We start from the raw sequence: 12,611 nt of genomic DNA, 5'->3' as shown, positions 1-12,611 counted from the left end.
ACGGGCCCATTCGATCATAAGTTTAATGAAGTCTGAAAGGTGTATGCGATCGTGGTCAGAGATACGGAGGCCCGGTCAGGCTCTCCCTCTGCACCTCAATGGAAACAATGTGGTGTCCGGGTACCATGGCCAGGCCCAGCACACGGGGCTCCCCGGCAGAGAAGGAATCTGGAAAGAAGGATCAGAGCATCAGGGAAGCAGGCCAGAATCAGTCCCGCCCCTCTGAGCCACGAAAACGGGTCCCAGAAAACAAGGGGTGCAGCCAGGCCCTGCAGGGGAAATGCCTTGCGTAAGTTTCCGCCACATTCCCAAAAGGGTGTGCATTCCCCAGGCACTGACCCGAAGGCTTGAGGAACTCCTGCGCCGAGCCCAGGATGACATTGCAGTCGCGATCAGTGCAGAGGAAGCAGCCAACCAATGTGCGTCCATCTGTCATGCGAATGCGCATAGTCTTGTTGAGCAGCGCCTCTAGCTGCTGCCGGGCGCGCGCAGCCGCCGAGTCCTCGCGCTCTCCGTCCGAATCCTGCGCGGGGTGGAACAAGCGCTCAGACCGCACAACCCCGGCTGCCCGCCCGAGGAACCACAGCTCCCGGCAGCCCGCAGGGCACTCACACAAAGCCCAGAGGCTGCCGGGAGCTGCAGTTCCCCACACCCTCCATCTTGCTGCTCGACTGCCCCTCAGTCCCAGAATCAGAGCCCTTGCTAACCCCGGCGCTGGAGCTGCTTTGACGCCGACTGCAACAGCCATTCTCTTCTCGTAGCAGCATGGTCGGTCCAGCTCCAGCCATTTGCCCGGAGGCCTCCTCTGGGCCTTTCAGCTTCCTAAGCACCTTTCAGGTTGAGTGGTCCGAGATCTCGCGAGCGCTCCCGATCCCTTTCCTTTCGCGAGATCACCTTTTCTCCCACTCCTAGTCTCCTCGGCAACTGCAGAGATCTCGCGAGCTTCTCCTACCTCCCTAGTGCTGTGGCTCACTGAAACGTACTACGCCGATGTCTTCAGATATCGCGAGACCTTTACCTCAGCTTCTTATCCTTTAGAAACTCTGGAATTTAGCGAGAATACATTCTTTCATACTGCTTCCTCCCTTATTTTTGTGTCTCAGGGAGATAGTCTGTACTAAATCTCCCACATAACCCAGGCCACTGAATTAAAACGAAGCATATTCGTTTTCCGCGCCTTCCCCGCTCCCCACCGCAGGCTTCAGTTCCTGAAAGCGGCGCAGCTCAATTACTTAATCTTTCTATGCCCGATGCGGGACTCACACTACGTTTCCCGTGAACACTTGCAGTCCCAGCTCCGCCCCGGTGTTTAATCTCAGTGGACGGTGGCCGGGAAAGGACAATGGTTTCCATGTCAGCGGATAAACGCGCTCCCCTTGGCTCCCGGACGCGACGGAGGTCGCAGTAGTGCGTGCGTGCTGAGGAGCAAAGGAGTAACCAAGGGAGCCAGTGACCGACAGAGCAAGAGCCATGCCGCGCCGGGGCCTGGTGGCTGGGCCAGATTTAGAGTATTTTCAGCGTCGCTATTTCACGCCGGCGGAGGTGGCCCAACATAACAGGCCCGAAGACCTCTGGGTGTCTTACCTGGGACGCGTGTACGACCTAACGCCATTGGCACAGGAATATAAGGGTAAGGGCCACACGTTGGGCTGCGGCCGGAGTGTGTGTGTGTGTGTGTGTGTGTGTGCGCTTGCTTGCTTGCTTGCTTGCCTGGTTCTTGAAGGGCTGGCATTGACAGTGGCTGCTCTTTCCCAGGGAACTTGCTGCTGAAACCCATCGTGGAAGTTGCGGGCCAGGACATCAGTCACTGGTTTGATCCAAAGACCAGAGACGTGAGTTCTGCTGGAATCTGAATCTGGGGTTGTGAGTAGAGGCAATGGAGAGCGGGAATGGGGAGGAAAAGCGGAGGCTAGCTAGATCCTTAAATAGGATCTGGCTTCAACCCCCTTGCCCCAAACCCTCCTTTAAAGATCCGCAAGCACATAGATCCGCTGACCGGCTGCCTGAGGTATTGCACCCCCCGGGGCCGCTTTGTGCACGTTCCGCCTCAGCTGCCCTGTTCGGACTGGGCCAACGATTTTGGGAAGCCCTGGTGGCAGAGGTCGTATTATGAGGTGGGGCGGCTGTCTGCCAAGAGCCGGAGCATCCGCATCATTAACACGCTCACGTCGCAGGAGCACACACTGGAGGTGAGAACTGGTGTTGGGGGGGGAGGGCAGGTTAGAGGGAACAGGAATCCCAGCAAATCTTGAGGCCGATCTTCAGGCTATCAGTTTTTCCATAACCGGTGGGAGCTATATTTTCTGTCCTTTACATTGAGGCTACTGAGGAAAGCACAGCACCTAGGTCCCCAGTGTTGGGAATTCTAGGAGTATCTGGATCACAAGGGGACAAGAGACTCCTTTATAAGACCGGGACAGCAGTTCATGCATCTTAGTGATGGTGGTCCTTCGAAGCTCTTATATGCTGTTGGACAGCATTTCAACTTTCTTATTAATCTATTGCATGGATATAGTGAGGGGACAGTTGACCCTTTATGGCCATGGGTTATTTAGAATTGGCTGCCATTCAGATCTGTAGGGTCTTGTTCATTGCATGCTGGAGTTTCAGCTTTTTTCTTTTTCTGGGGCTGTAGAGTGCCTGAAGCTGCCCTCTGCCAAGAGAGGTACTCTGATCCTAGTGTGTGTGTATATACTCCATCCAGAATTCTGGGAGTGGGTGCTTCTGTGTTCTCCAGGTGGGGGTTCTGGAGTCAATATGGGAAATCCTACACCGCTATCTCCCCTATAATGCACATGCTGCCAGCTACACGTGGAAATATGAAGGGAAGAACCTGAACATGGATTTTACCCTGGAAGAGAATGGGATCCGGGATGAGGAAGAAGAATTTGACTATCTCAATATGGACAGTACACTTCATACACCTGCAATACTTCTGTACTTCAATGATGATCTCACAGAGCTGTAGGAAAGGAGACGTACACTCATGTAGACTTAAGACATATTTTGAGTTTGGCTTTTTCTGTGCCTTGAGGAAAAGTGGTGGGGCCGAGGGCTGCCTGGACCTAGCTATCCATTCCTCTCTAGAAACTAGCCTGTGCCCTTCCGAAATGTAAAGGCCCTATTCCCTGCCTTCATTACAATTTGCTCTGAGAAAATTAGGGAGAATGCTAGAAGTGAATTAATCTTTGGGAATGATAGAAGAAGATCAAGTGTCTTGGTTTAGGGAGATGTAGAAAATGATAGAGTTCAGGCAGAACTGTTTGAGAGTTGAGAGTGGTTCTACAAAGGTGAGAGATGGAAGAACTTTTTTGGCAATGATGGAAATGAGATGTCTGCAGGAAGATGGGATTTATAAAAACAGGAATAGGAAATGTTTATCATTGACCATACAAAGCTGGCTTATCTTACTTGTAGAACAGTATTTGGCAGCTGAAACCCACAGGAAAGAAAGGAAGTGAATCATTATCAGGCAATTCAGTCTAGATATTATGCTAGGTACTTCACACACACACTTTTTTTTTCCCCTCAAAGAGAAGGGGTCTTGCCCTGTCACCCAGGCTGGAGTACAGTGGCAGAATCATGGCTTACTGCAGCCTCGAACTCCTGGGCACCTGATTCTTGGGCAAGTGATCCTCCCACCTCTGCCTTGAGTAGCTGGGACTACAGGCACCTGCCACAATGCCTGGCTATTTTTTTTTTATTTTTTGTAGACATAGGGTCTCACTCTGTTGCCCAGGCTGGTCTCAAACTCCTGGCCTCAAGTGATACTCCTGCCTCAGCTCCCAAATAGCCTCTTCAAGAAAATGACCCCAGAAGGTGGATACCACTACTATTTTACAGATAAGTCTTTTGAAACTTAGAAAAGTTTAATAGCTCAAAGGCACACTAGTTAGAAACTACTAGAGCCAGGATGCAAATTCAAGTCTGCCCGACTCCAAAGTCTATGTTCTTTGATATAAAGGGACCATCTGAATGTCTAATCTCATGTTAATATTTGTAACCACTTCTCTCAGAGCAAGTATTTGGGGTGTGGCTTTGTCCTAGGCTCCTTGCACAACAGGAAACTGTGAGCCTATTGAATAGTTAGCAGTTAATGTCTCTGGAAGGGGGTTGCAGAGTTTTCCTGTGGCAAAGAGGAGGCAAGGAAGGCTAAGTGTCAGCTAAGCAATAACTATTGGGGCTACTTCCTTGTTAATCTCATACCCCAAATTTCTCTTCTGACTTTTCTGGGGCAAAGAGGTGGGTATTTACCAAATTGAGGGAAAAATACAGTGGGGAAAAGGCCAGCAAATTAGTGGAGAGGGAGAAAAAGGAGGCAGTTTGCCACTTGGAGAAGATGAGGAAGACAGGGTTGCAAGATGGTGACTCCAGAAGAGGGACCTTGAAAGGGGTAATGTAAAGTTAAGTCAGGAAACTCTTGGGGACCAAAAAAGGACCACTATGGGGGTAAATGGCTAGATTTGGTCTCCTTCAACTTAAGGAGGGGAGGAGATTTGAGAATAACAGGTGAACTTCCTGGCAGCAGCAAGCAAAAAAATCAAGAAGAATTTAGTGTGTCTTCCTGCCAGCGGGCACCAGGGCCTAGCACAGGAGAAGGTGGCCCCTGTGAGATACTGGGTGAGCTGTCTAGGTGTTCTCTGAGGGGCTATGTGAGGCATGAACAAAGGTGGAAACATTGCTGTTGGCTTCAGCAGTATCTGAATTTACTGTGACATGGAGGGCTTAAATCTAACCCCATGGAATGCAGGAGTCCGTGAATTATCTAAATTGATCATTTTGATCTTTAATCAGCTCTGCAATTACGTGTTTGCTCAATTAAACCCTGAACTATTTGAGAATGGAACTATGCTGTTCCTCTAGTGCAAGCCTGAGGGCCTGTCCTGTGCCTATGGGATGTCCTCATTCTGCCAAAACCTGTTCCTCTTCCAAAGACTCCTACTTCAGTACCTCTTGCCAGAAACACATCCCTTTCCTCACACATCCAGTCACTCATCAAGTACATTCTGTCTCCTGATATCTCTGGAACCCATCTTTCTCCAAATTACCATCACTTCTTGTCCAGACTGTTGTGGAAACTTCCTAACCTGTTCTCCCATGTCCACTTCTGCCTTCCATGCTGCAGTGAGAGTCAGCTAAAAAAAACAAACCTAAATATCTAACTTTCCTTAGCTTTTTCAGTGGCTTCCACCTGTTTTTGGAATAAAGTCCCAAATTAAAAGGCCTTGTATAATTCAGGCTCATCTCATAACACCCCTCTTTGTCCTCTAGGGCCCGGACACACTGGCTTTCAGTTCATTAAACGTCTTGCCTCAGAGCCCTCACGCACTGTCCTCTCTGCTTGCAGTACTCTTCCTTTCACCTTCCACCTAGCTGATCCTAAATATTCCTTCTTCGGGGAGGTCTTTTCAGATTTCTTGGTAGGTCAAGACTTTCTGTTAAATCGGTTAGTACCATGCATTTTCCCAAGTTTTTGTTACATTTGTAAAATTATGGATGTAATTGGCTGGCTGCACTGCTAGATTGTAAGCTCATGAGGGCAGAGATCTTGCTCACATCTTGCTCAGTGCTATATTCTCACTGCTGAGCACACAGTTGCTGCTCAATAAATTTTGAATTAACTCAAATGTTAAGTAAACTCACTGTCTATAACTAGTGGGGGAGATGTTGTGCCCTACTAGGCAAGGAAGGACCAATAGGATGTCTGGTTCCTGTGCTATAGTCTCTACCACAGGATTCTCTTTCCTTGCTTCCCCTATATCCAAAACCAAAAAGTATTCCATAGAGGGTCTCTGGTCGAGCATAGTGGCTCATGCCTACAATCCCAGCACTTTGGGAGGCTGAGGCAGGCAGATCACCTGAGGTCAGGAGTTTGAGACCAGCCTGGCCAACATGGTGAAGCCCCATTTCTACTAAAAATACAAAAAATTAGCTGTGCATGGTGGCATGCGCCTGTAATCCCAGCTACTTGGGAGGCTGAGGCAGGAGAATCACTTGAACCCGGGAGGCGCAGGTTGCAGTGAGCTGAGATAGCACCACTGCACTCCAGCTTGGGCAACAAGAGCAAAACTCAAAAAAACGAGGGTCTCACCAGATATTTTGGGAGCAATCCGTCTGTCATTTCCCCATATGGCCACCAGGTGGCTGTAATTACCTAGCCAGTCAAGGAGACCAGCCTGGAGATGGGAAAACCCTTCCAAAGTTAGGATTGAAAGGTGGCCCTGTAGATTTATAAGAGGGAGGGAAGGACCAGGAAAAAAAAGGAAAAACCACATGGCTGCCATTCTATTAGCATCAGGCTTATGCCTGCTTTTTTTGGCACAAGCACATACCAGGAAAGGAGTGCAGTTAGAGAATTCATGGGATAGAACAAAAAGGGGGTCCTGATTACAGGTATGAAAGTTCATGGGGTGAAGTATGGAGGTGATAAAGGAATAAAGACATCATAAATATTTAAATAATAGAATGCATTCATTTATTAAGACTTAAAAAAAAAAACCCAAAACTTTCCAGTTGGCACTGCTTTGTTCTCTAAATAGCCAAGTGGATATTTGCATGAGGAGTATGTAAATAATGCTTTAGCCTAAAACCTAGAAAGCAAACAGAACATGAACGCAGGGTCCAAGTCCTCTTGTGGTAATCTGTTTTGTGTTGGAGGGTGGTGGGTGGAGGATGGAATGCTGAAGGGAAGGCTGCCTGTCCTCGGTGAAACACAGCAGCTTCAAAGGACTCAACTGGCAAGATTTCCCCAGGTGAGGTCCCTACATGCACACATCACTGGAGGTCATAAAGAGGCATATGTTCCTTGTAGGAAGCTTGCCTGCTCACTGGGATAAAGCACGCACACACGAAAAGATAAATGAGAATAGTACATGATAAAGAACTAAATTATGGTATAGAAAAAGTTGCTACCCTCATGGCAAGTCAAAGGTGGATTATTAACCTGGCCATCCTAAACTGTTTCTGAATACTCTGTGTGTGTGTGTGTGTCTGTGTGTGTGTGTTGATGTGTATTATTTTGGGAAAAGAGTGCTTTAATTTCCATCAGCTTCTCCAAATATCCCAACCCCCCACTCCTACTCCTGAAATAGCATACACACACACACACATACACAACAATCATTTAAAGAGCCTCAAAAGTAAAATATCAAAAGTGACAATACAATGTGGTCCCAATATTCTGGCACCTGTCTCAATGGTCTGCCTCAACCTGTGGCAGAACCATGGCAACCCATGACAGAAATTCCTAAAGCTTTAACCTTTGGGGCTAAATTTATGGCTAGTCTCAAGCGTTTTACTACTGTGCCAAATGTTGATCTGGCTGTATGTACTTTGGAGCTGAGTAAGGGGATCTATCATTTGGTATTGATACTATAACATCCAATCATACATCAGGGTAAAGTTAATGCATCCAGCCCCACAGCTAAGTTTAGGGAGTCCACATGGATGTCCTGCTGTTGGGAGAACAGCCACTTGATGATGGATCAGTAAGAGCACATGGTTTTGCTGTAAGAAAGCACACAGAATTTGCAACCTGAATGATCTTTATCTTGGAAGCCAAAGATTAAGGATTCAAAATCAAATAGATATGCAGCCCAAATACTAGGTATTCTGGGCACACCAGAAGCACTACAAAGAAAAACCCAAAATGCTGGTAAATGAGTAAGTGAAGCAAATCCATCAAAGCGGTAAAGGCCCGAGTGCAGTGGTATGATCACAACTCACTGTAACCTCAAACTCCTGAGCTCAGGCAACCTTCTGCCTCAGAGTAGCACCACCATGTCTGGCTAATTTTTTATTTTTTGTAGAAACAGGGTCTTCTTATGCTGCCCAAGCTGGCCTCAAACTCCTGCCCTCAAGCAATCCTCCTCCCTAGGCTTCCCAAAGTTTTGGGATTATAAGTGTGAGCCACCATGCCTGGCCAATATTTTAAATAATTGTGTGCCTGGGCTGGGTATGGTAGCTCATGCCTGTAATCCCAGCACTTATGAGGCGGAAGGATCACTTGAGGCCAAGATAAGCCTGGCCAACATGGTGAAACCCTGTCTCTACTAAAAATACAAAAATTAGCCAGGTGTGTGACAGGTGCCTGTAATCTCAGCTACTCGGGATGCTGAGGCAGAACTGCTTCAACCCAGGAGGTAGAGGCTACAGCGAGCCAAGATCACCCCACTGCACTCCAGCCTGGGCAACAGGGTGAGACTCCATCTCAAAAAAAAAAAAAAAAATTGTGTGCATGAAACAAAGTTTGTGTTAAGTACTTATGTGTAGAATTTTCTACTTGTGGTGTCATGTAGGCATCCAAAAGTTTCAGATTTAGGAGCATTTTGGGTTTCTGATTAGGAATGCTCACCCCGTACATACATATACATATATAGAAGCATATTATTAATATAGTGAAAGTACTATAAAGACAAACAGAATCATATGAGAGTAATGGTTGAATGGTCAGAGGCATGTCTGAGGAGATGCTTACATGACTAATCTGTATTACCTGTAGGGCTGCATTTACCAACATTAACCCTCCCAACAAACTTAAGGCTATTTTTATTTATACTGAAAAATGACACGAAAGCAGAGAGAGGTTAAGTAACTTGCCAAAAGTCATACAACTAATAAGTACCAAGGTAGTCATGGCCCATCCAACTAACATACCGCCTCCCTGCATGTCAAACATGGGATGCTATTCTAGTTACCTATCACTGCATATTTTGCCAATGAATTTGCAATATGGGTAGGGTTCAGCAGGGACAGCTCACTTCTACTCCAAAAGGTGTGAAATGCTGGGATCCAGAGGATCCACTTTCAAGATGGCTCACTCACATAATTCTCAACTTAATGCCGACTATCATTTCTTCTCCATGTGGGCCTCTGCACAGGGCAGTTTGGGCTTCCTCACAGCATTGTGGCTGGGTTCTAAGAACAGCATCCCAAGAGAACCAAGAGGAAGCTGAATCATATGACCTAGCCTCAATTCCAAGGGGAGGGAACTAGCTCCCACCTCTCAGTGGGAAGAGTCTCAAAATTACACTGTAAGAACACATGGGATGTGAGACATTATTATGGCCATATTTAGAAAATACAATCCACCAGAGATGCACTGGAGGTAGAAGGGGGAGTATCCAGCCCTGTCTAGGGTGGAGTGGAGAAATGGTCTTTGAAGGGTTGTGTGTAAGGGAGATATGGCATTGATACTTGAGCTGAGCCTTTCTTGAAAGCCTAGGTTAGAATCGTGGCCCTATCATTTATCCTATTCATTAAAATGATACTGAGCATCTGTCAGGCGAAGTCCTGGAAACTGTGGATATAAAAAATAATCTTCTCACCTTGCAATCATCTTAAGTGAATCTCTGAAGAGAGGAGTGCTAACAGTAAACTCGATGGTTTGGAATAACAGCTACCAATTATTGAGTATCATTGTAGCCAGTGCTTTATGTAAGTTAGCTCACTTAACCCTCACCACAACCCTTTGAGACAGCCATTAATATCACTGTTTTACAGATGAAGGAGCTGAGACTTGAAGAATAAACAACTTGCCCAGAGTCATAGTTATTTAGTGGCAACAGCTTGGATTCCCGGTGCTACCTTTTTCTGCCCTCTAGAAGCTTACAGTTTAGTGGGAGAGTCATGAAAGTTTGTGAGTCTCTTAACTTGTCATCCTGTTTCATTATTTACACGGTACCCAGGGGAACTTTTAAAGTTCCCATGTTAAAAGTCTTCAAAGACAACCTACTTCTCTTAAGATGAACTTAGAAAACCTAGTCCAGAAGGTAAGATTTGGCTCTTCCGGGCTCTTCTTTCTCTCCCAGGTTGGCCTTTCAGTTTCTGAAATGCCCCCAAAGCTTTGTGTCAGAGCCTTCTTACCTGCTGTTCCTCGGCATGCAACACTCTACCTGCCACTCTTCAGTTGGCCACCTGGCTCCTTAAAGTTGCTTACGTGACACTTTCTCTGATACCTACAATTATGTCAAGTCCTGTAATGCGCCCTCCCCAGGGTGCTCTGAAACTTCATAATTATAATTAAATATTTACAATAATTCACTGTTAAATGTCCATTTTCTTCCCTTCTTAGACTGTAAACATCATGGGGCCAGGGACCACATAGCTTATTTGTGAAACACCCAGCATCTAACCCAGTGCCCAGCCCAGAGCAGTCACTCAATAAATATAGAATGAACAAATAGTTGGTGAATCCTACAAAAGAGCTAAGTATGAAACACATATCAGGAGCACCTAACCCAGTCCTGAGGGAGGGGGTGGGGAATCAAGCCTTCTGGGGAAGTATCATCTCAAACTAAGGTTTAAAGGACAAGGAGGAGTCAGTCAAGCGGAGAGGAAGAGGACAAGGGATAGGTGGAGGAGAGAATGCTTCCTGCACAGAATAAATAGGAAATGCAAACATAGATTTGAGAGAGTGTGGATAGCTTGCAGGCAGAAGGAACTGCAGCATGGTAAAGTTAAGAGGAACATGGGAGGCAAGGGGAGGGCAGCCAGTGAGAGATGTTGAGCCAGATCAAATCACAGAAGGCTTTGTAAACCAGGTTTTTTTTTTTCTAATTGAAACATAATTCACATACCATAATATTCACCCTTTTACAGTGTACAATTCAAACTTAAGTGTTTTTTTTTTGTTTTTGTTTTTTGAGACAGAGTCTTGCTCTTGTTGCCCAGGCCAGAGTGCAATGGCACGATCTTGGCTCACTGCAACCTCCACATCCGGGTTCAAGCAATTCTCCTGCCTCGGCCTCCCGAGTAGCTGGGATTACAGGTGCCTGCCACCACAATGGGCTAATTTTTGTATTTTTAGTAGAGACAGGGTTTCACCATGTTGGCCAGGCTGGTCTCAAACTCTTTACTTCACGATCCACCTGCCTTGGCCTCCCAAAGTGCTGGGATTACAGACATGAGCCGCTGTGCCCAGCCCAGAGTTAAGGGTTTTATAGAGAATCCCATGATCATATTTGCATTTTAAAAAGGTGACTTGACCACAATGTCAAGAGAGAAGGAAATGAAGGAGGGAAAGTGGAGACAGAGAGACTGGCGCTAATGCAGTAGTCCAGGAGAGAGCCGAAGGCAGCCAGAACTAGGTTAGTGGCAGTGGAGATCGGAGAAAATCAACTAAAGTTAAGAGAGAATTGCAGGACTTGATAATTTGGGCAGGGGTCTAAGGCAAAGGGAGGAGTCAAGGATGACACCTGTGTCTGGCCTGGATGGTGAGTCCACTGGCAGAAAAAGGGACTGCTGGAAGAGGACTTTGGGAAGGAAAGTGATGAATTTTTAGTTAGCTATTATGAGGTAACTCTGGGGCATGCAGGCACATGTCCAGATCTTACTGGATATATAGGACTGCATCCTGAAAGACAGCTCTGGGCTAGAGTTCTAGGTGAGGGAATTATTAGCAGATAGTAACTGTAGCCAGTCAAAGATCAGATCCCCTTAAGGGCAAAGTGTAAATTAAGCAGAGTTTTGGGGAGGAACACTATCAAAGGGAGGGGAGGAGAAAAGGACACTGGAAAGGAAGGCTAGAGAGGTGAAAGAGGCCAAGCAGGGAATGTTGCCATGGAAGTCAAAGAGAGAGCATGGAAGAGAAGGGAGTGGTAAACACTATCAAGTGCTGCACACACGTCAAGTAAGATGAAGCCCTGAGTGACCATGGATTTAGCAAACAGCAGGTCAAGGTGGCTTTGTTAGAGAAGCCAGGCTGTAGCTGGACAAGGTAGGCATGGGATATTCTTAGAAGAAATCCAGCTGCAGAAAGGAGTGTACTGGCTTTATAACCATGCACAAAATACCTTCCTTTAGATTCCTTCAACCTTAAAGTACAGATAATAGAAAGTAAGGTGACAGTAGGGCAACAGGCAAGACCCAGCACATGGTCACCCTAAAAAGATGCTACCTTATAGTATTGTTGAGAAGATTAATTAGGGTATGGGAACCTGCCCAGCGCTATGAAGAGTCCTTGGAAAAGACACTCAGAAAACCTTCGTTTTCTTTCCCATTCCTTGTGCTAGCCATTCTTTATTTAGTAATGGGTCCTCCCCTCAGGATTTTGAAAGTTGGCATTTTTCAGCATCCAGGTAACATCTGTCATGATTAGAAAATTAACAGACACTATCTGTGACTAATACTCAGTTTCCAACCTAACAATCGTGTTTGTTCCTCCATTAGGAGAAGTTTTTGAGTCAAGTACAATATGGTTTGTTTCATATCATGCCAGAATTGAGGTTCTTTATACAGTGATGGAAAGCAAGGGAATGGGGCCAGCTACTGGGAGAAGAGTAACTAAAGTCAGTCCTTTGCTCCTAAAGCAGTTTAAGGTGCTATTCATAAGTCAGGTTGTGAATCTTCTCACCTTGCCATCATCTTAAGTAAATCTCTGAAGACAGGAGTGCTAACAGTAAACTCGATGGTTTAGAATAACAGCTACCAATTATTGAGTATCATTGTAGCCAGTGCTTTATGTAAGTTAGCTCACTTAACCCTCACCACAACTCTTTGAGACAGCCATTAATATCGCTGTTTTACAGATGAAGGAGCTGAGACTTGAAGAATAAACAACTTGCCCAGAGTCATAGTTATTTAGTGGCAACAGCTTGGATTCCCGGTGCTAC

General features: G+C 46.2%; 2 protein-coding genes across 6 annotated transcripts in view; one reads left to right on the top strand and one right to left on the bottom strand.

Annotated features, from left to right (window-relative positions):
• Positions 1–9: 9 nt before the first annotated feature.
• Positions 10–12,611, bottom strand: part of NAA38 (N-alpha-acetyltransferase 38, NatC auxiliary subunit) — a 30,766-nt gene continuing 18,164 nt past the window's right edge. Inside the window, exons 1-3 of one of the 4 annotated variants that reach the window (XM_017531590.2) lie at positions 708–1,230; positions 340–523; positions 10–168 (exon numbers count right to left, since the gene is read on the bottom strand). In XM_017531590.2, coding sequence (XP_017387079.1) covers positions 56–168; positions 340–523; positions 708–788 — 378 coding nt within the window. In that variant the 5' untranslated portion in view covers positions 789–1,230 and the 3' untranslated portion in view covers positions 10–55. Of the gene's footprint in view, positions 169–339; positions 1,231–6,283; positions 7,507–12,611 lie in introns of those variants that run through there. The other 3 variants (XR_005200834.1, XM_017531589.2, XR_001826192.2) reach the window with 3 other exon arrangements.
• On the top strand, positions 1,224–10,702 carry LOC108306554 (cytochrome b5 domain-containing protein 1). Of its 2 annotated transcripts, none has more exons than XM_037739647.1 (4): positions 1,224–1,630; positions 1,756–1,832; positions 1,971–2,189; positions 9,502–10,702. In XM_037739647.1, exons 1-4 carry the CDS (start codon positions 1,471–1,473, stop codon positions 9,526–9,528), a joined length of 483 nt encoding a protein of 160 aa, XP_037595575.1. In that variant the 5' UTR covers positions 1,224–1,470; the 3' UTR covers positions 9,529–10,702. The 2 variants fall into 2 exon arrangements, with proteins under 2 accessions (XP_037595575.1, XP_017387077.1); XM_017531588.2 differs by lacking the exon at positions 9,502–10,702 and adding an exon at positions 2,738–5,627.

Source organism: Cebus imitator, unplaced genomic scaffold (genome assembly GCF_001604975.1).
Source record: "Cebus imitator isolate Cc_AM_T3 unplaced genomic scaffold, Cebus_imitator-1.0 Scaffold72, whole genome shotgun sequence".
Taxonomy (NCBI): Eukaryota; Metazoa; Chordata; class Mammalia; order Primates; family Cebidae; genus Cebus; species Cebus imitator.
This window is presented reverse-complemented; position numbering and strand designations above follow the sequence as displayed.